Here is a 25,023-nt window from a genome sequence, read left to right as displayed (position 1 = left end):
AAATTTTTTCAGCAGCATGTAAAAGTATATTAAATATTTAGTGTCAAGCATCTGTTAAGCAGTTTACTTTAGCAGTAGACAAATTAATGAAAGATATGAAAAGTGAGGCACCCACTGACTTTTATGATCACAATGTGGCAATATACAGTGTAGGACTGGTTTTGTGCAGCAGGATAAAAAGATAAACAGTAAACTTATGTTTGTGTAGATTGAAATATGTTGCCAACTTTCACCTTTTGCCCCAAATCAGCCCTAGGTGCTCCCTTAGCATGTGGCAAAATACTGTATGGGAGCACTGAAATGGTTTGTCCCATCTCTCAACTGTGTTTAAATCATAGTAAAAATCTTCCAGAGTTGCCAAAAGTAAACTAGAAAACAATCTTCCCTTTGAAACAATAACTTTTTGTTGTAAAGACATGCTGATGCATTTTTGCTTTTACTTTATCTCATTTGCTAGAATCTAGGCTGTTCCTGGCTTTAGAAATGTGGGAGTATCTGTTGAGAGGCCACAATATGTAGATACAGCTTTGAGTTTTATGAAGCTGTATCCTTACATTGTAGATTTGACTGTATATCACTTTTGATGGAACGTGTATTTTCTTTTTGTCTTTCTGTGGTAACATTTATGAATAAGGGTCCCTGACGTGGTATTTTTTTCTGTGCTTGCAGGGTATGCACAATAAGCAAGTTGGAGAGAACAGCCATCTTCGTGTGTCCTTCTCCAAGTCCACAATCTAAAGCTCAGACTGTTCCCTTCAGCCAGGACCTAGCAAGCTAGAGAAAACGAGTGTGTGCAAGCCAGGGAAAAAAAAAATCTTCATTTTATACATACACTGTACTACTCTGTCAGCATATTGTAGACCAATTGCAAATTATTACTTTAACTAACCCACCCAGTCCCACCCAAAATTGTTTAATTTAAATAACTCCCCCCTTCCCCCCAGAGAAGTAGTTGGGCTGGAGCACCACTCCACTTGAGGCCACCAGTACAGGGATTGTGTGGATTGTGCTGGGCCTCTGTCAGCAGTGCTGGGGTGAACAAACCAACAAGTGCCTTCTGTCCCCAGCTCTGCAGCTGATGCTCTTGCCAAGACATGCTGGAGCCTGCACAGTAGCTTTCATAATAATGGTAGTACACAAAATGGAAAGCTTTTGTTTTTTTTTTTAAAGCGCCCACGTTCCAACCACCTCCTCCTAAGAAGTAAGTTGGTGCACTACCCATGTGATGGTCAGAGGACTCAGTTGGCTTGCAGGTCATCTGTGGGTGTTCTCTCTGGACCATGTGACTGTGAGGTTGAGCATCAAATTGCACTTGGTTTTAGTGATAAGAAAAAGGTATGTGCCCAGATAGCCTTTTGCAATTTGGTTTACGGGTTTGAGAATGTTCGGATTGACTTTCAAATGATCCCATATTGTGCAAAAGGTATTTTTTTTAACTTGACAATTTGGACATTGGCAACAGTACCAAATGGGATTGTGCATTATTAGTGCAGACCATTGTGTTGTTGTGTTTTTTTTTTTTTTGTTTGGTGGGTGGTGGTTCATATTTGTAGCCTCAGCACATGATGGCTGTTGAGAGGATAAATCTCTCTAAAATGTCAGGCCCCCCCCCCTTTTTTTTTAAAAAGCAGAAACTACAACAGAACTACAAACGATGTCTTGATGTCATCTCCCAGCCTCTCAGGCAGCACAATGTCCATGTGGACTCAGAGACTGATGGAGGTGTCACTGTATTCCACTAACCCTCATTATGCACATCAGACAGGCTGACGCTGGCCTCCAGCTATGTTGAACCCATTCCCCCATTCTTTTCCAATACCCGATGCAGTATGTCACTGTTCACAAAGTTGGTTTTTTTTTTCACAAGGTTTTTGCATGGTCATGAGGGAGGTCATCTTTTACAGACAATATTCAGACTTGAAAAAAGTAATTTCTTGCCATAGCTCAGTGGGGAGAAAGCCAGATGATGTGGGAATCCTGTGTCTTGTAGGCAGTCTACACACAGCTGTTAGACATGGTTAAACAGGCAGTTCCCTGTTATTTGTAGTATCCTGATGGTCAAGAGATAAGAAATCCATTGTGTTGTGTAAGGGTGGAGCTGACAAGTTACTATAGGTAGGCAAGTCAATGCAAGGCATTTGCTGTCTTATGCCTAGGGCCACAGGGCCACTGGAACTTCACTCCTGTGCCTCCTCCAAGGCTGGATTGGGTAGGGTGTTGTGGGTTTAAAAAGTGTTTTTGATAAAATGGTCAGACATTTATGTTGATTTGTGTCCATTTGTAAGTTCTATTTTTGCATTTCTGGTGTTTAGAATGGTAACGAGGTGGATATATATTTTTGCATTTTTGACAGTCCAGTGTGTGGGGAGGAGATTTGTGTGTTGAGTTTTTTAACAAGCAGGGTGAAGCTTATGGCATTGTTGCTCCCTGAACCATGTTTCTTATGCCAGCCTTGATACCCTGTGTTTGATACAGTCATTTGTTGACGTTGCCCAGTGTAAGCATGTGTTGAGTGTGTAGTAGCTGAACTACCTTCCTGATGCTGTAGGCTCTCTTTGCCTTTTTATACTTTTTTTTAAATGCATTGACAGTGGTGGTATGTTCTGTGTCCATGTCACGGAGGAGGTTTGGCGTACCTGTCTCTGGCAGAAACCACGTTTATGTATCAGCTACATGCAACCCAGCATTCCTTCCAAGCATCATTCAAGTGGTTTGATCCATTGGCTGTTCCAGCCACATCTGTTTCTATGTGTAGTTTCATAATTTAGAACAGCAGCCTGCTCTTAGGAGAATGCTCCTCTCTTGTGCTGTAACTAGATGATGGCTTTCTGCTTTAACACCAGAATTTCAGTTTCCTGTTTTTGGGGAACCAAGGCAGCGTGCCTAGTTCTCATCAATGCTGCTGTGTTTCAAAATGACAGGCCTTGTGGACAATCACTGCCTGTTGATGTTTTCCAGCTGTGAAGGAGCAAACGGGGCGGTGCTGTTTTCCTGTAGCAGGCAGACTGGCTGGCTTTACCTGCTGTGTGGTAAAGTGTCAGAATTGTAGGCAAAGGGTCCCATGGCTTGAAACCTCTGTGCAGTTATGTTCCCACCAACGTGTTTTTGATCTTAGCTCCACAGCTGTGCAGATCTTCCTTAGCATTTTGTGTGAATTGTAATCACTTCAGCAGCAGCCACGTCCTTGCAGTCTGGCTCCAAAGTTTGAAGATACTTCCTCAAGCCAGTACTTTTTATCATTTCCCAGCCTTGCTAAGACTCCTCCCTTCCAGTGCCTGCTGTAGATTTGTTCTGGTGCATGTATCATAGGTGTTAGCCCAGCAATGTTAAACTTTGCCTTGCCTGCGAGCTTTAGTGAAGCCTGTAGGGCAGAAGTAAGAAGTCAGACAGAAAAGAGCTGCTGGTGGGTGACACAAGAAAACGTTAGCAGTGGCACACTGGCCAAGAAGTGACTAGCTCTTGTCAGGTCAAGGGCAGCTTGCTTCATGTCTTCAGCTTAAAGGCCGATGTCTACTGTCCAGACGGAAGCGAATGGTATCACCCGTGCGAGGGAAGGTAGGAGTACACGCGGTGCGGACTGCTAGCGGTCATTCGTCTTAAATTACTACCCAGACAAAAGGTAGGGTGGACATCACAGGCACGCCGACAGCACCATGTACTCCTACCTTCCCTCGCACGGGCGAAACCATTTTTAAAAAAAACCCACCGGGACATTGGCCTTTAAGAGGTTTGCTGCATCAGCCTATTGATGATAAGACAGGAATGCTGACTCGTGGTCATGAAATGCTAGATGTGGCCTGTCTGGTTCATGCAGCCAAGGCATCCTCTTTGTTCAACGTGCCTAATTGAGGGAACAACTCTTAAAACCAGGCTGTTTTAAAAGTTTTTTTTTTTAAAAAAAAAACCCGACTGAATCAATATTAACATCTTTTTTTATTTATTGGATGTCACTGCAAAATCCTCTTTTAGGGAAGCTTTGCAGTTTATTTACAAAAGATGCCTCATTGTTTTAAAGTTTAAAAAAATGTACCAATTGAACAGATTTACAGAAATTGAATTGTATTGCGCAATCATATGATATTAAATACCATTTTGTAATAAAACCTTCAGATGAACTGGTGTTGCGCCTAGATTGACCACTGAGCTTAGCCTGTGCCAAAGCTCTTTTGTTTTTTTCTTCCTCTGTGACAGTGGGCTTCTGAGCACCTCCTCATGGTCATGTCCTTCACTGTTTGCCTTGTTATCCCTCCTACCAGCAAAACATTTGACTTTGGACTGTTTTGATTGTTAATTAGATTCTCTTTTCCACTTGTGAACATCTGTCCTCATTCTTCTTAAATGTTTTTCATGTAGATGTTAGTTTTACTGTGTATCTTGACACTTATATCTCTCGATGTATAGTTTTTCTTTCTGATGCTTGATGGATGATGCTACATTCTGGATGAGGGAAATAAAACCCTGCTCTCTCTCCTTTCTGTGCCTTCTATCTCCTGCTGCTGTCTTCTGGTCTGCCATCACAACAACGCTCATTTCCACTGCACTCATCAGCTCAACAATCAAAGTTTTCACTGGAATTATATTTAAGATATTGGGGTTGTATAAGGTGTTTGTAATTTAAAAAAAAAAAAAATCACATTTAAATTTGTTGGGGTAACTTAAATTTGGTTAAACTTCAAAAAGAAAATACTCCTTGATACATAGTAATGAGGGGTAAGCGTGCAGCAGAAGGTACAACAACTTGGGTGCACACAACATTATTGCTTTCAGTTAAAATGTAGTCTATCCAGCCTTGTCACTCCAGTTTCAGGCTTTAACGGTTGTAGAAAATAGTCGTGTCGCACTAATTTCTAGCCGACTGTATCAGTTTTCCACCACCACCTTATTGTACTCCAGCTGCAGGTTTGGGCTATATATGTGACCAGAAATATACCATAGCAACTTCACTCTTTGTTTATGTATCAGGTAACCTTTGGTAAAATTGATTTTGCTTAAAGTTTCTAAGATGTCAACAGGTAAATGCTCAAAATGTGAAGGAATATCTACAGCTTATGTTCATGGGCATATGCAGTTTAACCGTGGGTAAAATTGCATTCACTTGGGAAGTAGCTGGTTGATTTGCCAAAACGGGTTAACTTGCTGGCATAGCAGGACACAATATTCATGGTCAGGCAAGATGTGAAAGAACTCGAGACAAGCAACATTAAAAATGTATACATTAGCAAAACAAAAAGCTAAATAAAGGTCAAACTTGTTTATTTAGACGCAATGACATTCCTTGAGTAAGCATTAAATGATCAAAATATTTTCGTTGACAAATGAGAGGTGGTGGTGGTGGTTACAGTTTATAGTGTCTGCCACTCACGAACACCACAAAAATGGCATTTACTGAATGTGCCACTATACCATCAGATAAAAAGTTCAGTTTTGGTTGAACTAAACATATTTTACTCAGAATCTGCAATTATGAGGTTCAACAACAACCAAAACTCCGCATCACGGCTAGTTCTTGCTATTTACAGCCAACTTCTCAACCAGGCTACACACAGCTTCAGGACTTTTATTAAGGGAAAACCTGAACAAAAGCAGTCTTGTTTGCCTCGATTTTTCTCACATTTACTGATCTCCCAATTACTCAAAACATTTTTTCCTTGGTAAACCATTTATCTAATTACAATATTGAACAAAACTGGAATATCCATGCCCATTTGGCCTCCAGATCAATATGTTCAGTAATCTCTTGTTTTCTTTACTGCTAGACTGCACAAGTACACAACTACCTGCAGCTAAGAACCATCATTTTAAATACAAAGCCTCCACTTGCATGTCTGACACCATCCTTACCTTTAAAGAGTGGTGCTGACTTTAAAGTAAAAAAGACAATATTCTCACTACTTATTGACAAGATCATTAGCAAAAATATGGATTTTATCCCATTATTGTTGCACTTTCTTGCCACCAAAAGAGTTCACCAAATAATGTCTCAATGAAAGTTTTTGGAAAGAGTGTATGATGAATGCCCCCAAAATAGAGTAACACAAATGTCAAGACTGGGACTTTGTTTGCAACTGGTAATTAAGAAACTTGAGGATCACCAAATCATGAAAGACTGAAAACCGATTTTTTTTTTTTTGTAAAGCTACAATTTGAGCTTATTTATGAATCTGACAGTTAAGCTGATCTTTACAGTCTGTACAAGGCAGACAGACCAGAAATTTCTTTGGGTCACTCAAAAACGCCAAGTCGAATGTTGCACACAGGCTCACGCCCCTGCTGCCCAAACAACGATAAGAATACATGAATCTACAAGTCCCTGTGCCTCTTACTGAGGACAAAGACGGTTACTGGCATGAAAGACCTCCGGTGTTTCTTCCCACAAGTGGCACTTTGTAACACTTACCACAAGGGAGTAGCTGAAAATTGGGATGCATAGGGTGCTGGAATCTGTAGAAAATGAGATGCATTTCCTTGAAACAACTCTTCATAACTAGAGCCCCATGCAGGCGTTTCCTTAAAGGGCAAGAGTCTCTTTGTTTAACGAGCATCACCATCCTTTCCTGCAAGAGTCCTCTTCTTGCCCGTTGCATCCCACTCCTCCATGTTGACATCATAGTCATGCATAGCCTGGTACAGCTTATGCCATCGTCCCAAAATGCCAATATCCACAATATGCTGATGGAATTGAGACCACCGAGGTTTCACAAGCTTGCACTGGGACTTGTATGTGTTAACCACAGGACTGCAGTCAGCAATCCACATGAGAGAAAAGAGTCCACAGTTGCTGTACCTTAAGGTACCATTCAGACTGGCCTGCAGGAGACTCTGAACATGGTCATCAGAATGATGATTTCTTATGGACTCACCAAGAAGCAGAAGCTCGTGAGCACTTTCAGTGACAGCTACATGAAAGCTGGTTTCAGATGGATTGGTTCTAGCAAGGGTTGCAGCTGCTGTCAGCACAGACACGTACACGGCTGTTTTTCCTGGGTGAGACCGCATATCTGCAATCATCTCGCTAACTGCAGCCTTATAGTCAACAGCAATATTCAGGAAATACTGGGCTGCAACAATAAGCATGAAATTTATAAAATGATTTCATCCAAAGGTTGTACTTACACATCCACTACAAGCAATCAACAACATGCTGCTAAGACATCAGCTCAACTAGGGGCAGAAATCCCACAGAACAACTTCAACATGGAGCAACATAGAGGACGAAACTGGGCTTGTGCACACACACACAGTTGGGGTCATGGCATTCCTCTACCCCCTTTGGCTGGCATGGTTTCCAGATCAATACGTTGCCAAAATATGAATTTTTCATTCTTAAAGCTTTATATTGTACAATTAAACAGACCACCCAAATTCATCAAGTCCTGGTTCTACTTACAGCAAAATGGAAGTGAAGGTGATTCACATGAAGTTTTATTGAAGAATTGTAACTTGTCTGTTCTAAAGCATGACAGTGATCTCCCCCAAAACTGGTGTGGATTTTTTTTTTTTTTGCATTTGTTCAGATTACATCATAAACTACAGAAGATTTGTGGTTTGCTGCGTAATATCAACAACTTCCTGCAAACTACAGAACATTTACTCTGTAGCTCACAGGCTTACATTAGCCTGCATGTTCAAAGATGGGGTCACTGTCTAGACTAGAGCATGGCAACTGGTCCAAGAAAGCCAAAGACATTTCTCTCTAATGTCAAACACAGTTACAGGACTTCTGGATTGTTGTAACCAGTGCCGTCAATTTATTCTGAGTGTACTCAAATTACAAGTACTAAAAAAGGAATACTTTATCACAGAGTGTACAGCTGAGTCTGATATCAAAATGAAATGGCAGACGACATATATTCCTTTCAGCATTGTGCCAAGCCACATGCCCAAAATCAGTCAAACTTGCATTGGTTTATAGTTGCATGAATAATTTCTTGGTGGTTCATTAGGGAGATGACAGCACTAATTATATATGCACTGGTCTCAAGTAGTCAATACAGAAAGTTTCCTAAGGCCTGGATTCTTCATTTGAGCCAAAGTTACTACAAATGCCTGGATTCTAGCTATCAACAATAAAGGTCAAATTCTGCAAAGCAGGATAAGAACAACAAGGGAACTGGTCAGAAATCTAAGTCCATACTTGATAAACGTGCTGCTGTGCTGAATACTCTTAAGCTTGGTCATCACTGCTGTCTATTAAAAATAAATGCAAAATTTGTTGAGCGCATCCTCACACTCCTAAGGAGCATTCTCTTAGCGCTTAAGAACATGAATGAGACATGGACAACATATGAGGGACAGAAGAACAAATAACATGTGAACAATGAAAGGATAAACAACAATACAGATGATGAATTAAAAAAACAAATACAAAGAGAATCCAAGTAACAAGGACTGAGAGTATCGTAATTTTGCTAAAGGAAGACGAGCAGGAAAGTAGCAATAAGTGGAAAAGGAGTGAATGGTGTAACAAAGGACTAGCATTGTATGGACTGTAAGAAGTAATGTTTATGAAAGAGGTGTGTTTTCAGTGCATATTTAAAGGATTCAATAGTGGGTAGGTGGTCGATATGGAAATGGAGAAAGTTTCGTTTTTCTGCAAAGTAACTAAAATTCCTCTGGCCATGTGTTATTGTTCTGGTGAGAGGAAAAGTCAGGAGATGAACAGCAGAGTTGTCTAATATAATATATAAGGGAATAATATAATATATAAGGGAAGAGAAGTTCAGAGAAATAGTCAGGGCTGGAAAGAAATGCAAACACAGCACAAAAAGTTTGTACTGAATGCAAGGACAGATGGGTAGCTAGGGCAGAAAAAAGAGGAGTGATATGGTCCTGTTTCCTTGGTCTAAGCACCAGACGTTCAGCAGAGTTCTGTACTTTCTAGAGTTTGTGAAAAAGGTATACAGGGCAGCTGGCAAGCAAGGAGTTGCAGTAATCAAGCTGAGAAAGTACAAGCACACAGACAAGAGTGTTGGTAGAGCGTGCATAGAGAATGTGACAGATGGCGCTGATCTTACAGAGCTCATAATCGACAGATTGACAGACAGCTGTAACTTCTTTATCAAAAGTCATGTCTGCAGTGACAAAAGTGGCATAATACCGAGAGTGGCATAATAGAGAGTGGCATAGTAGCGAGATTTGACTGTATATAAGCACTCAAGAAAACTTGTGGGCATTGGGTCTAAAAGTCGGTGGGTTGGGTTTCAGAATAACTGCCCTTATATCAGCATCAGAGACTGCTCAAAAGGTTGTCAGAGAGCATCCTGGAAGAAAAGAGATGCTGCCAGCTGCCGATGTAGTGGTCCGAAACCTCCGGGCAGTACTAAACCTCTGGGTATAGTCTGCGCATGCGTGGGCATTTACGTACTATCCGAAGGAACAGCAACGAAACAAAGCGTCTGACCACATACTCATACTGACATATAGCATCATGAACTAGTGTCGGTCGTGGTATAGAATATTTTGAAAATATCAGCGTACTATTCGAAGGTACAGCAGCGAAACCAAACGTCTGCTCATGTCATCCATGACAAGGAGGTGGAAATTGTTTCTGCTTTTAAATACCTTGGCACCATCTTCGATAGGCGACTTTGCTGGGATGTCAACACTCAATCTGTCGTGAAGAAGGCTCAACAACGCCTCTTCCTCCTACGGAAGCTGAGGTCTTTCTCTGTCTCCCCCCAATTTCTTCAGCTTTTTTACAGATCACATATAGAGAGCGTGCTGTCCTTCTCGTTCATCTGTTTCTATAATAGTTTATCGGTGAAGGACAAGAGCAGCCTACATCGTGTGGTATCCACCTGCTCCAAAGTCGTTGGATCCACCCAGAGTTCTCTTCAGGATCTGTATAACAGGAGGACTCTTCTGAAAGTGTCTGCCATCCTTCGTGATGACAGGCATGCTCTGTCGGGTGAACTTGTCCAGCTCCCATCAGGTCGCCGATATAGTATGCCTGCCTGCAGGACAAACCGACTGCGGCTGTCTTTTGTTGCTTCAGCCGTCAGACTTTTGAATGGATTATGAATGCGATGTGCATGCGATCATGTATGACTTTAATCGAGCTGGTATGATTGACTGCAACACGACTGCCTGTGGGTTTAATATATATAATCGAGCTGCAACTGAATTGCCCTCTAGGGATTAATAAAGTATTATCTTATCTTATGAAGCGAAGAAAAATAAAGCCTATCGGTCATGTGAATCTTCGATTGGCAGTTTACTTGAAATAAAAGTAAAGGACGAAACATTACAAGACATAAAAAATAAAATAACATTGCAAAAGCAAATTTATACAACTCACAATATGTTTTGAACTGGTTTTGATACAGATAAATAAACCCAAGAAAATGTTTACTAATCCATCGGACGTTTATCGCACTTAAATGCCCACGCATGCGCAGACTATACCCAGATGTTAAGTACAGTACTGCCCGGAGGTTTCGGACCACTACACCGACACTGAGCAAATCACTGGAAATATAAATCATTATTGTTAGTATGAAAGAGCTACCAGTGTCTTGATATAATTTAAGATTATATTTTTGGGATGGCAAAAGAAGGTTGAATGTTTTGTTGTTTTGAGACAGCTATATCGACTTTTCCCTTAGAACCTGCAGGTTCTCTGTTTCTGTGCTGTGAGGATGCTGGTGCCTACCGTTTGTGTAGCACAAGATGCGAGTTCTCGGTAGTGCAGAAGATCTGCGCTCAGCTGCATGTGCCTCCGCTCGATTTGGAGTAATCGATACTTTGGCAGATTGCACTAGTTAATCAAATCCCAAACAGTACTGTAGTTCAAATTAATCAAGGTAAAAGGGATTTAGCTCATATTAGGTACTCACAGATTCAACCAAAAATGTCAGCTTACCGATCCGTCCCAGCCTTGTATTATTGAGCTTGTCGGGGGAGTTAGGCCGAAGTTTGGAGAGAAGCAGCTTTCCACGTGTTGCAAAAGACGCCATGTCGTCTTCCAATAAACAACACACGGCACGAAGACGGGCTAACGAAGACAGTAAAATCTGAATAAATCTTTTTTGTACAATTCAAACCTTGCATTTCGAATTTCAGAATGTTTTTTTGCTTACGTTTTGTAACAATGCATAGGACTTGCCCTAGCAGCACAAACACTTTGACTGCTGAATGACTCTAAACAACATGGCGGCCTCGGTGTCTATCGACGTGGACGCTCTTGTAAGTTTTCTGACACTGGTTACACTAGCCTATTTCTCATTTGGCAAGTTTTACGAAAAATGCCATAAACTAACCAGAGAACACCATCTTGTCCGTGCCCTACTTTTGAACGAATATATAAGGACTTATCTACAAACTGCATCGGAAGCGAGAAGGAATAAAATGTTACATCAGTAGAATGTAGGGATCTGAAAAATAAAAATTGCATTCACTCATATAGTACTAAATAATGAGTTATACGGGTTTTACACGTAATGTCATGATACCTGTCTTTCGTAATGTTAACTGATAACCCCCCACCCCCCACCCCCCAAAAAAAATATCCTTATTACCTAGTTCATTAAACGCAGTTCATTAATGACACAATTCCATAACCCCGCTCTCTTCTGTTCAGTCTCATCAGCCCGACCGATACCTTTGCTCAGCGTTACCTATAGCACATACTGTTTTCGATCATAAGTTATTAACACTGTTAGAATTACGAATCACACCAAAAAAAAAAAATGTCATAAACTTTAGGAGGGTAGACAATGCCTATGACACTTTGTCTAAACTGCAAAAGGGGGTAAGGATTAGTATTAGGAGTAGTGTCGGACTTTATGGTAAGGTTTGGGTTGGAATTTTTTTTTTTTTCAGTTTCTCTTGTATGTATTGACATCCGTAATGATCCATGTGAATTCATGGTGAGCCTACCTAAAGTTGTTCGGAAACTGTTGAAATGTAATTGCAAACATTTGCATTTTTGTTCATGAACATTTTTCACATATACCAGTGTTCATGTGCACACTCACACCTTTCACAAAATTCTCTTTGACCTCTGTTTAAGGTTAAAGTGTGAAGTTCTTTTCCAAAAAATAAATTAAATGATATTAGAAAATTTATACACAAAAATACATTAGAACAGAGACTATAAATAGCAAGGACAGCCAACTCAAGGTGCGCAAAGTGGGATAGTGACTGAACTCGTGTCGGCGGCATGGAAGCTAAAGTTATTGACAGGCAACTTCCGGTCACTTAGTTTTGTATCTGCAAGTATTTTGGAATCCTTTTATATTGAAGAAATCTTCTAGTATGTTTTGATATATATTTTTAATGTGTGAATTATAACGTAGAACAGTGATGCCCAACCTTTTTCAGCCTGGGGGCCATATACATTTATGACACGCCTGTCACGGGCCTCCTCACCGCAAAAATACAAAAAAGAAAAAAAAAATAGAGCAGATACCATTTTTTATTAGAAACAAGTTGTACTTACCATTAATTATGTAGTAATTAGTTGGATATTTGAAGTTGTTTACCCGAAACCAACTTCTGAATGTCCGGCTGCATCGTAGAGACACCAAGTCGGGGCACTGAATCGAAATGCTCGTCCATCGAAAAAAAAAGACTGAGAGACGCTCCTACATAGGGATAAATACTTCTTCTTCCCTTTTTTTCGTTTTTTTTTTTTTTTTTTGATTAATAACATGCCGATTTTCTGCACTGTGGGCAGAAGTTTCAAGGGCCGGATGGCACTGCGTCGCGGGCCGGATATGGCCCGCAGGCCGTAGGTTGGGCATCCCTGACGTAGAATATCTACACTCAAACACAGCGTTATATCGTAGTATTTGTATTTATTTTAAGAGTCAAGTTGCTTTTGTCAGCAAGTTCTCGCTCTCTAGCTTATTGTTTTTCTGAGTGGATACAGAGGGTAGTTTGTAGTGAGCTTATCGCTTCTGAATTCAGACTAAGGCTCTAAGGAACGTGCCTTAAACTCCATTTATTCTGTAATATGCTTAAATCATTATTGATGTTTTAACTTTGTTTTTTGGAACACATCATGAATAATCAATGCTCACTGATGGCTTCCTAGCTTATGGCTTAGGTGTTTCAATGGTCTTTTTTGGCATTAACTCTGTGGGTTGACTTACTGGGATAAGGTGATGACGACTGCCTTTACCTGAAAGTTGACAAATAGGTAGAAATCTACAGGCAGATAAAAAGTAGCAAATTATTTCAAATCGATTAATGTAAGGCAGACAGACCTGTATCTGATCTTTTGACCAGTTGTCATAATAAGCTAATTATCTTGTGTACAGAATTAGCCCACTGGTTTTTGCTTCCCTTTACCTACCCCATTTGAGTAAAGTTAGGCCAAGTGAGCCAAATATAAAAGTCATGAAGTTAACACTAATTTGCTGATTTAATCCAGCCCCAGCAAAGAGTTATCTGAGCTTATGAAGAAGGAACACTAAGTGCTCTGATTTATTTTTAAATGATTTATTGCTAAATAGGGTTGAATTTAAGTAATCCTATTCATATTAATGTTAGTATATACAAAAATGCAATCATTTGATTTACTTCTTAATTCTTGCTTACCTTGTGTTGGTTATATTATAACATAACATAATTATTATTACACGTTCCTTATTCTCTTCACACACGCATACACACGAGCTCTCTCACTCTCTAATACAAACTGTATCCAACTCAGCAGTCTCCACCAGTTTCAAGACACCAGTGCTGGATAAATGTTGTTTATACTATGTGATTAATAGTTCAGTTATTTTTACGACTATGAATCTTTTGATCTGGCACAGAAGTACTTACAACCATGGGAAAATAAAAATATTCTAAAATATACAAAGCTTTATTTCTCTCGCTTGGTGACTTGCCTTCAGTGCAACACTCCGGTTTGAAATGTCTGGAGTGGTCACTCTTTCAAGATAGAATCACAACTATTCACAGCTCTCACAAGAGTTTTTATCCCAGTCTTGATTGTCTACTCTTCTTATGCGGAAAAATGATAAACCTTTCTGTCGACCTTTGCAAGCAGGGCATCCTGGAATCGCACAGCTAGTGCCTGGCATCTCAAAATGATAACGACAGTAGCTCTGACGCACTGTGCAAAGCAAAACCGGAAAAGGCGAAGCAATAACTTAGTCCAGCGCATGCGCGACATGAGAGATCTGTTCCTGTGCCTGAGTTGGCTGTCCTTGTTATTTATAGTCTCTGATTAGAACAAGCATTTTCACTAAAATGAAAATATCTTTCTTTAGGGTTCAAAGCCTGACGATGGACTTCACTTTCAAGGTATTTTAACATATTTTCTCTTGTTACAGAGTATTTTACACTTCACTTTTAACCACAAAAATGAATTTGTATCAGTCACAGGATCCTTCTCAGCACACCTGAGTGGCTTTTTTTTAGTAAGGATTGTGATAAAAGAATTAATTTTTTGTCATTATTTATTGTAATTTATGTATCATCAAAAAATATTTAAGCTGTGGACCACCTATCCATGGTTAAGCACTTTGTACTCCAATCACCGCAGCTTAATGGTCTTACACTGTATTTGCTACGATATAGTAGATATTATAGCTCTGGCTTACATACTTAAATAGCAGTTGTTCATGCAGTGAAAGCTAGATGTAGTGATGACTGTTTTGGTGCAGTCTAGTAAGTGTAGTTAGACATGTTAATGACTGCGTCGATGCAGTCTAGTACATATAGTTAGGAGTGGTGAAGTGTAGTGGTGACTGTCGATGATCAAAAATGTACATAAATACTTTATTGAGTAATGTTTATACCTGAGATTTGTCATACTAGATATCCCACATAACACCTGGTCAGGTGATGGGAGAGAGTCGGAGCAAGATGGTAGGACTCAAACCCATTCCTTCACCAACTTTCCTCACTCTGCAGCTGATTCAGATGATGAGGAGAGTGACAAAGCTGAGGTAGGTGACATTGTCTGTGTGATGCAAATCACAACTTCTTTAGCAATAGATTTGCACAGAGAAAATGGAGTTCAACAAGTCCCAACATTGGAACAAAGTAAAAGATGTTCCCATTTTTATCTGTACATGTTGTCTCTGATGTGCCCAACATTAATTGCTGATTGGATTCTGCTTGAAAATTTATTTTTAAAGCCTTTGTTATACATAAATTTTTAATGACTCTTCTAAGCTGAAATATTAGCAGTCATGTACACAAGAGGCTGTATTCTCTCCTATTTTTGTTTCTTACATACAATTGAGTGAAGAGTGTCCTGAAGTTACATTTGTAGGTGGCTCCAGCTGTACAGAACTGATTTCCAAGGATGATGACTCCTGTTATACACAGGAGACTGGTCACTTGCTTGCATGGTGTCATAATAATTATTTAGAATTGAGTGTGAAGAAAATGGAAAAAAAAATGATTGTTAATTTTGGGAAGGATAGGGTAGTTTTTGATGAAATGCTTATTGAGAAGTGTAAAACGTATGTTTAAAACTTCTGCAAATATTTTAGACTTCAGTTACATGCAGCAACATGACTTTCAGTCTCATATGCTTGGGTGGGAACATCACAAATCAGGTCAGGCACAAATTGAGCAAAAAACAAAAAAGCACAAGGGGACAAAGCGAGACAATGTATGACAACCTTGTGATCAATAAACTGCAGTTTTAGCTGACTACACACCCACTCCAATAGGATTTTGACTTTAGACCTATAGACACTTTAAGTTCCTAGGGCTAGAACCTCATGTTATCTGCTCTTGTTTATCTCAGTTGAAATCCAAATAAGCAATCAATCAGGGATGGGCAGGTGGCCATTCTGCTTGCCAGATTCCAGTGTGTCCGTTGTCATGTTGACTTTTGAATTGATGTCGTACTTTGCTCTTTGTGTTCCAGTTTTGAGTAGTAATATGAATACCTACAGATTTTTAATACTGTGCTTGTGAAAGAACCTATACATGCCAGCATAACTGATTAAAAATGGAAAACTAGAATTGGATGTAGACATTTTGTGTTCTTTTATAGCCTGTGTTGATCTTTCATGTAAAGTGATGTTTACCCTACCTTGGCAGAAAACAGTTTCCTGGAAAGGATAAATAGAGATATTTTTTATGTAATTATTTTAACTTTAAGTCATGATAAATCTGTAACACACTTTACATAAACAGATATCTGAATCTTACTATGATGTTTTGAGTAAATAAAAAGGTTGAATTTGTTTTTTTACAAATATTAACTTGTTTATTATTATGGTGAATACCCAGTAAATTAAACATCTTACATTTAAAAATTTTCATTTCAGGTTTCAAGTTAAAGACAATTTTTTTTTATAAGTCTTTAAGAGAAGAGCTTATTTTAACTGTCATTTGGAACTTGAGTGTAATTTTGTTCTTGGTATGCTTTGAACTGTTTGACATTCGTTTTAGAAAGATCTAAGAAATATTGATAGTTTGCATTTAAATTATAAATAATTAGCCTATTTTTATAGCGCATTTTCCATCATCGGCTAGACTCTAGGCCAGCGGTTCTCAACCTGTGGGGCGCGACCCCCTGGGGGGTCGTGACGTGCCTACAAGGGGGTCGCGAAGGTGGTCCTTTTTTAAAAGTTTCTTATACCGGTATTAGTGAAATTAGCTTAGATTGTGTAACCGAGTGGTGAGGGCGATCAAACTCCAAATCTCTTCTCCCTATTCAAGTACACTGTCTTGCTACAATCTCTCATTCCAGTCAATGAAGAAACGACCGATGCGGGTGCTGACATATTTATCGACATATTTGAGAAGCTGAACGTTGTGAATACTTCTATGCAAAGGAAGACACCACCATATTACAACAACTGACAAGATGAATGCTTTCGTCCGAAAAATTTCGTTGTGGACGCAAAAGATACGCCAGGAAATATTTTTGATATGTTTCCGTGTTTGTGTAAGTGCAAGGCTGACAACTTGAATCTTGATCAGGTGAAGAATGTAATTATTGCCATCTAAACGGACTGCAAGAAAGGTTTCAGCATTACTTCGCTGAAATTGATGTGACTAAATACGATTGGATTCGTAATCCATTTCTGGCTGATCCTAACACAAGCGTGTTGTCCAGAAGAAGAGCAGCTCATCGACCTTTCGAGTGACAGTCCTGAAATGGTCTTCCAAACAACACCAGTGCCAACATTCTGGATTAGCGTCAATGGTGAATATCCTCTCCTTTCTGAGAAAGCAATGAAAGTTTTCTGCATTTTCAACTTCGTATATGTGTGAGCAAGGATTTCCAGCATTGGCAGCACTGAAGTCTCAATACAGAAATCGTGTGGACGCAGAGGCTGAGCTGCGAATAGCAGTGGGTACGAAATCGCACACAGGTTCGCTTCTCTAGGCAACAGCAAGCAGGCTCAACTTCTCATTAATCAAAGTGAGTGTCTAATAAAACTAATAAATAATATTTATTAGCACCTCAGAATTTGCTTAGTAAAATTTCATTAACAGTTATACTTCTTGCAGATACAACTTTGTTCTTCCGTTGTTGATTTCCTCGACGCGGCGTTCGAGGTTAACTAAGGCTCCCCCCTCTTCCACCGACCTAGCTGGCTAAGGGGGTCGCGGACGTACCGGTGTTCGTCAGGGGGGGCGTCACAAGTAAAAGGTTGAGAACCGCTGCTCTAGGCGCTTTACATATAGGCACATGAGCACACCTTTTTAGAGTGGCATCTCCATAAATACACAGACATGCAAGAAAATTATAGCTCTAGAAGTTCTTTGCAAATCTTCTCATTGCAAGCATTTTAAGCAAAGATTGAAAATATTTTTATTCTGGGCTGATGCTTTTTTTCTGGTAATAGTGCTCATTCTTTTTATTCCTTGTGTTTGGGTGGTAACAGCTGCTAAAAGACAAAAGAACAGCTTCTTTCTGGACATTTGAATATTACCAGCAGTTCTTTGATGTTGAGACAAGCCAGGTGGCAGGACGCATCTTCGGGTCAATGTTTCCACGTCCTCAAGTCAACTACTTAGAGAAACATATACGCCCTAACCCTGATCTGTATGGTGAGTTCAGATTTGTTTTTGCAGAGCTTTGTACATTGATTGCTAGTTAACAACAATCAGAAGAAGGATGCTTATATGATGCAGAATCTCAGCATGTTACCAGACTCTCAGGCCAGACTTTGAGGAAGTAATATTCCTCAATGTGCACGGATTTACTGCAGACAAGACCACGATGTTCACGTACAGACTTATTACAGACAAGACCATGATGTTCACCTACAGACTAACTGGTACCAACGATGTTCACCTAAGGCTTACTGCAGACAATAACTAACCCTACTCCTGCTGCTTTTACCTCTACACTCTCCCTGTGACTCCCAATTACAAACATGTTAGCAGGACATGAAGCAAACAGCCACATAGTGAGACAGATTGCAACATCTATAAACTGCAGCTACATTGCTTCATCTGTAAAAGTCTCTGGTTGCGATGGTCCTTACCAACTCTCACTCTTGTTTCAAAACATCTGGTGAGAAGTCACATTTATGAAAAGTTGCAAAACTGTGTTCACTTGCAGTGTCGTAGCTGTTTAATTAAAGTGTGGTACACGAAATAAGGCTAATTCATTGTCTATAGTTGTTTGCTACTTCAAGTAGGGCAGAGACATTAGCAGTAGCTGAAGCAGTTGGTGTCACAGAAACTGCATGAATCAACGTTATGGTGTACTACCTGACAGCTATCATAGAACAGTATAATCTTGATGGCTGGCAAAACTACAGCCACCAAAGAGAAAGCACAAAAGAACATTTTAATTTCTGTTGTTTTATTATTAAAAGCTGTGCTGTAGAATGTTTTGCTGAACAGCATGTGTCTGAGGCACACACTGTAGAGAGTGACCTCCCTTTCCCATCGCCAAACAGCATGCTGTCAACCCAGACAGCATGGCAACAATCACACGAGGTTATGTATAGCTATGTATTAGTGTAACAAACCAAACAGACATCTGTAAAGTTATGTATGGTTATGTATCAGTATATAATAAACAGTCATCTATAAAGAAAGAAGGTTTAGGCCTGAAAAGTGGATCCAATTTCCCTTTTCTCTGTCACCTAAATGTTTGCATACCTTCTTTCAGGACCATTTTGGATCTGCACAACCCTAGTATTCACTACAGCTATTGCTGGCAATTTGGCCAATTATTTCCAGACCGTGGGAACAAATCAATGGGTGTATGACTTTCACAAAGGTCAGTTTGTAAGGCAGATAATAATAGAAAAATCAATATTAAGAAGAACTTGGGATGCAGGTGGAATAATAATAAATGCAAGATTTGTATAGCCCATACTCACACTCGTAAGGAGTATGCATAGCACTCAAGAACAAGAACAAGACATGAGCATCATACAAGGAACAAGAAAAAACAAAAACATATGACTGATGGAAGAATAAACAACAATACCAATGATGAATGAAGACAAATACAAAAATGCAAAGAGGAACCAAGTAACAAGGACTAAGAGTATCGTGATTTTGGAAAGGAAGACGAGCTTCAAGATATACTGCACATTTGAAGTAACTCTGTATTACACTATGATGTAAACCCTGAAGACTTGTTCCAAGCATGATTGCTGTGTAAAGAACTTTTGACATAACCTCTTGTTACAGTGACATGGGCAGCATCAGCCATTTTTGCATACTGGTGGTTGATTCCATTTGCTCTATTGATGGTTTTATGGTGGCGTGGAAACCCAGCACACTATACTTTTTTGGAGATCCTCTGTCTTTATGGATACTCCTTGGCCATCTACATCCCTATATCAGTGAGTTTTTCTGCTAAAAAAAATTTAGATCACAAGCTGCTTCTATGAGTATTATGATTTTGCTTATCAACTTTTGAGGATCTTTTAGTTTGAATGTCTGCCAATCTTTCAGAGTTGTCATGTTTTTACACTGGTCAGCTGTAATCATAACCTTGTGCATGAACTTGTCAGTGTTAACATACATCATTAGTAGATGTGTAGGTAAATTAGTAAGAGTCACACTTCACTGGCTGCGTTTGGCTGGGAAAAAACATTCCAGTCCTTCTACATCCACCCTATAGCTCTGACTTGGCTGTGTGATTTCTTGTTCCTCAAAATGAAAACACATTTGAAAGGTCGCCACTTTGGCACAGCAAACAATATCTGTAAAACTGCGACCAAAACTCAGAACACTCTCACAGTTGACAATTTCAAGTACTGTTCCCAACAATGGCAGAATTGTTGGGAGCATTGTCTACGTTCACAAGGATCATACCTTGAATGTATTATTGAATTGTAATTTTTTTAACAATTTAAAAAATAGTTGTCAGTACTTTCTGGAAGGATTTTGTTGTCAGTTCAGATGCCTGGTTTCAGTCTTTTATCAACATGAGTAGCTACACTAATTGGGCACATAATCAACTTTTTGCTTATGAAATCAGCTTATATAATTATTATGTTGCTGTATGTTAAATTTTTTTGTAAAGCACTGAGCCTGCCTTTGATGGTGGGTTAAAATGCTTTATAAGTCAATTTTTTTATTATTGTTATTATTAATATGGTTGTCGTCATTTAAAAGAACTGTAGCTGTGAAAAGTGAGTTTGTTCTTGATTCATCTTGTGATTTTTTTAGTCTGCATGGGTTACATGCAGCTGCTGTTTGATTTCAGCTGCTGTGGGTTATCCAGATTATCTGGCTTCAGTGGCTTCTTGTCATGTTAGGGGCTGCCTTGTCTGGTTCCGTTCTTCTTCTTGCTTTCTGGCCAGCTGTGCGAGAAGATGTCAAAAAGGTACAAATTACTGTGAATGGATAACACATGCAGAACCAAAGATTTCCTTTTTTGTGCAGTTGTGCATACTTCAAAAACAAATCTCAGAATAGTTTCAGATATGAAAAACATAATTCTCACTCATTTAGAAAAAATGTTTGTTTTTAAATATTAATCATTTGTTTGAAATAAAGGCTTTTCTTCAGTGTAATTTTGTTTTGAGGATCAAGAGATGACAGGTAGTTGATGTTTCATAAAGGCAGGAACTAATGAAACATAAAAGTAAGTTATTGACAAAAAGTAAAAGCTTAACCTTAACCCCAACCTGACAAGTAAAAGTGTCTTATAGGGCATGAAATTTACATTCTTGGCACATCAGTTATTTCTGAAAAAATATTCGTATTAAATAGGTAATAAAAATTGTGTGGAATTTATTTACTGCATTTATCATTTTCCCTTTTTATTGTGTAAATCCATTCCAATAAAGCAGTTTTAAGCAATCTAAAGTGCACAATTACAAATTGACTTCTCACCTAAAAGCTATTTGTAATCTATAGTTATAGACTGCAGACCAAAGTCAGCTAGTAGTGTAAATTTACTTGTATTCTACTATTTGATTCTGCAGTCTTGAGTCTACTTTGAAATGTGCTTCATGCTAAACTACTTTTGTTTAAGAGAAACACCATTTATTTGGAATAAGTAACATCTTGGAAATGCAATAAACAGTATTATTAACTTATTTAATATCTTGTAATGAATCAGACATTATTTAATAACAGTGGTGTCTAACATCCACATCTCTCAGATCTGAATTAGACAGTGGTCTCTAACCTTCATGTCACAACTCAGAATGTTGTCTTACAGACAATCCTGTCTCACCCACAATGCTGTGATACACACAATGCCGTCATACTCACAATGCTGTCTTACCCACGATGTTCTCTTGCCCACAATACTGTCATATCCACAGTGCTGTCCCATCCTCAGAGCTGGCTTACAGACAATGGTGCCCTACCCACAATGTTCTCTTACCCACAATGCTGTCTTACAATGTTCTCTTACCCGCATGTTGCAGGTGGCACTGACCATTATGGCCATCATCTTTATCCTGCACTTTGCACTAGCCTTAGGTTTTATGGTAAGTGTGCCATGCACTGCTTATATTATGGAATTGTGTATTGTGTATGTTTTTAGGCACAGGGCTGTGTTTATTAATGTTGGCAATATCAATCTTATCTTGAGAGCTGGCTTGTGGTTGTCTATGTTGACCTGTCGTGTTGTGCCTGTTATTTGACATGCTTCTTCGTCATTGTGATGAACTATTTGCTTGTTTGCAGCCCTTTGGTTTTCAGCTACAGTTTTCTACTATACCATCCACTGTTTGCCTCCTCTATCTACTATCACCATGGTTTCTTTGTGCAATTTGTTGATGAGGTCTTGCAATCAACGCAGAGTAGTCTCCCGTCTCTGCTATGTTATCACTTTCAGTTCTCTAGTCCTATGGATGAATAAAGAAGATCTGACAGTTGCCTAGTCATAGGCAGAGACCAGGTGACTGATAATATCACTTGATTGTTTTTTTCAGCTTTGTTTCTTCTATGTGCCTTCTAACAACATGCAGCACTCACAACTAGTGCCGTCCAACACAACAGTAGCTGCTGTTGTAGAGAACTCAGCCTTGAAGTTGTCTCTGGTCAACCAGTCCCAAGCCCAGCCAGACAGTGTGACAGACAGCAAGCCACAAGGTACACTGCAGGAAAGCAGATGAGAGCAGGTTATACCCTCATAACCAGAGGTTCAAAACAACAGTCGGATGGTGCCTAGTCATCTCACAAAATGAGACTTTCAACAGTCAAAGACATGTGAATGGTAATTTATCTACAGATAACAGACTGAAGTCAGACTAAGAATACAAAGCTCTAAAAAATAGTGATGTACAATTTATTATGATATATGGTACAGCATTTTTATTGATATCTGCTACACATGAACACAGGTGAGGAAGGGAAAATAATTTCTAATGAGTGGGGGAAAAAAAAGTGAAATTGCAACCTTTCGACAGCAGTGTGATAACCCTGTAAGTCACATTAGTTGCCATAGTTACCTGACTTTATTGGTATTTCTTTCTTTGACTTAAGCAGGCAAACTCTGCAGATTGGTGTTTGCTGGCTCAAGTTGAGCAATTTTATCTTGTCCAGTATTCTCTGGTAAGACTTATTCTGCACTTCACAGACATTGTATGCACCTGACACTGTGTTGTGAGTGACCAGTTCTGCTACAGAGCTGTGTTAATTACTCAAAGTAAACATGGCATGGTTAGGTTTTATCTCTGGGAAGCTCGGCGCGGACCAACTGTCACTGTTGAAAGGTTCATGAGGGTCTGTGACTAGTGGGAAGCCCACAAGGGCCTGTGATTAGAAAACACCTAGCAAGCGGATGGCTACCTGATTTTTTCAGGTATGCTAAAAGGCAGTGGAAGGAAAGGATTAGGCTCCACCTTGTATATGCCATAATCTAGACGTAGTAGACCACTTACACTTCACTTCTCTTGTGGCCATCATGTATGGGACCTTTTACCTTTACCCATTTTTAATGCTCAACTGAAATGTTAGCTGTAATGGTTAACTCTATTAATCTGCTTATTAAATTTGTAAAATACCCATGTCAGTGGTTGAAGTGTTTTATCATTTGGGATACTAGGACCCCACTGGATTAATTATTTTGTGATGGGGAGATGTGTGGTGCCATTTTGTTGAAATGTTATGTTTTGAAGATGAGGTTTTGTGGTTTGATGCGGATTGTGTATATTTACTGATTTTTGTTTTCTTTTGTGGGAGGGTAGGAGCTGTTATGAACTATTATGGAAAGGTCTTTTCAGAACTTGTGCAATAAGGATGTACATTGTTTCTGAATGATGCATCTGAAGTCATTCTGACATAAGCACTTTGGTTGAATGTGGCCACATGGAGGTGTTGAATGTGGTAGCGGCAGGGTGAGGAACCATCACATCAGTAGCTCTAGACCAGTGGTTCTCAAAGTATTTCGGACCGCGGACCACTTTACTTAAGTAAAAAATATGGCGGACCACCAAGTCCTAAAAATCACTCTGTACTATGAATTTCAAATTTAAATTGCCGCATTTGTTTCAATACTATTCAAAACTAAATGTACTTTTGTGACAGTAGTATAGTAATAAGATGACATAAAACTGTGTACCTCATTCTTTAGTGGTCCGCGGACCATACTTTGAGAACCACTGTTCTAGACAACAGTCAGCTGTAACTGGCTGCACTTATGATTGGCATAAATGTTTGTGACACTTACTTGTGCTTTGTTGAATTCTGAGCAAAATCCAAGTGCTTGTGTTTATGGATGTCAGCATATTAATCCAAACAAGTAAATGCTACAGCTTACATTTCTTTTCAACATTTCTTGATTTTAGTCTAGCTGCTAAGAATCTGCTGCCAATAATGTGGTAAAGTTTTGTACTAAATGTCTTAAACCTCTCGGAGATTAAATGACGACCTGAAAGAATTTAGTGGTGTTTTGGATTATAGTTCCACTTTAGTGATCTATAGCCTAGTGTAGCCAAACTGAACTCATTCAGCATTTACTTGTAGCCGGACCAATGCGCTTTCTCACTCATGCTAAGGCTAAAACTGTGACCCCCTAGTGCCAAGTCAGTCCATTCCTCTTTGATGTTCCAGGAAAGAGGACGGAAGTTCCCAAGGAGAATTTTCTGCTAAAATTCTAGCTCTCATTCGTCAGGGTGTGTTGTCTAATCTATACCTCATGTTGTGGTTTTTTTTCCCCATCCACTGCACACCCGCCCTTAGCCGACCTTGAATCCATAAAAGACCCTGCTTTTTCCCAGACAAAACTAACTCCCTGGGGTGGGGAAGGAGGGGGTTGAGTGACGCGAGTCGCTTTCCAGCGGGACCAAAACACCTTGCGGAAAAATAGCACTTCTCTCGTACTCAGACCCAAAGTTTTACTGCTTTTCCCAGTCACCTTTTGGTAAACAGGTGCAAGCACTGACTTTTGCCTGCTATATATACTAAAATATTTGGGTACTACGTCACCTGCTGCATGGTCTGTCTTGCGCGACCAAGTGATTGGGTGGAAGGGGGTGGAGGGAACAAGCTCTGTCAGCGGTACATGCTGCTTAAACAAGTGCTCCCACTACACTAGCAACATGTAGTCAGCAAATTACAATACTTGGATGTGTTCGTGGAAAGCTTATCAGCTTCCGATTGTGTAAGAAAACATCTAGAATTTTATTGATATTGTATACTTGTGGGAGTCAAGCAGGCCTT

The 25,023-nt window shown here is 39.5% G+C and overlaps 3 protein-coding genes across 13 annotated transcripts in view; 2 read left to right on the top strand and 1 right to left on the bottom strand.

Moving 5' to 3' along the window:
* LOC112573474 (polypyrimidine tract-binding protein 1-like) overlaps nt 1-4,119 on the top strand; it is a 51,208-nt gene extending 47,089 nt beyond the window's left edge. For all 10 annotated transcript variants that reach the window (XM_025253887.1, XM_025253886.1, XM_025253884.1 and 7 more), the window contains one exon: nt 670-4,119. In XM_025253887.1, coding sequence (XP_025109672.1) covers nt 670-738 — 69 coding nt within the window. In that variant the 3' untranslated portion in view covers nt 739-4,119. The remainder of the gene's footprint in view (nt 1-669) is intronic.
* Nucleotides 3,899-12,460, bottom strand: LOC112573476 (mitochondrial import inner membrane translocase subunit Tim29-like). Of its 2 annotated transcripts, XM_025253895.1 has the most exons (3): nt 11,079-12,460; nt 10,862-10,993; nt 3,899-7,058 (listed from the first exon to the last, which is right to left on the bottom strand). In XM_025253895.1, the coding sequence occupies exons 2-3, from the start codon at nt 10,953-10,955 to the stop codon at nt 6,532-6,534; spliced, it is 621 nt and encodes a 206-aa protein (XP_025109680.1). In that variant the 5' UTR covers nt 10,956-10,993; nt 11,079-12,460; the 3' UTR covers nt 3,899-6,531. The 2 variants fall into 2 exon arrangements, with proteins under 2 accessions (XP_025109680.1, XP_025109679.1); XM_025253894.1 differs by lacking the exons at nt 10,862-10,993; nt 11,079-12,460 and adding an exon at nt 10,298-10,816.
* Nucleotides 11,086-23,369, top strand: LOC112573475 (protein YIPF1-like). Its single transcript, XM_025253893.1, has 9 exons — nt 11,086-11,184; nt 14,223-14,256; nt 14,773-14,903; nt 17,814-17,979; nt 19,055-19,165; nt 19,585-19,739; nt 20,609-20,728; nt 21,783-21,845; nt 22,293-23,369. The coding sequence occupies exons 1-9, from the start codon at nt 11,134-11,136 to the stop codon at nt 22,473-22,475; spliced, it is 1,014 nt and encodes a 337-aa protein (XP_025109678.1). The 5' UTR covers nt 11,086-11,133; the 3' UTR covers nt 22,476-23,369.
* Nucleotides 23,370-25,023: the final 1,654 nt, after the last annotated feature.

Source organism: Pomacea canaliculata, linkage group LG10, assembly GCF_003073045.1.
Source record: "Pomacea canaliculata isolate SZHN2017 linkage group LG10, ASM307304v1, whole genome shotgun sequence".
NCBI lineage: Eukaryota > Metazoa > Mollusca > Gastropoda > Architaenioglossa > Ampullariidae > Pomacea > Pomacea canaliculata.
This window is presented reverse-complemented; position numbering and strand designations above follow the sequence as displayed.

Bases quoted from the DNA above. Each gene is read 5' to 3' on its own strand.
- LOC112573476 (XM_025253894.1), bottom strand. From the start codon at position 10,484: ATGATTTATATTTCCAGTGATTTGCTCAGTGTCGGTGTAGTGGTCCGA. The intron at 7,059-10,297 runs GTGAGTTGTATA...TTATTGTTGCAG, and splicing joins AAACCAGTTCAAAACATATT to CCCAGTATTTCCTGAATATT.
- LOC112573475 (XM_025253893.1), top strand. From the start codon at position 11,134: ATGACTCTAAACAACATGGCGGCCTCGGTGTCTATCGACGTGGACGCT. The intron at 14,257-14,772 runs GTATTTTAACAT...TTGTCATACTAG, and splicing joins CGATGGACTTCACTTTCAAG to ATATCCCACATAACACCTGG. The intron at 19,740-20,608 runs GTGAGTTTTTCT...GTTTGATTTCAG, and splicing joins CCATCTACATCCCTATATCA to CTGCTGTGGGTTATCCAGAT.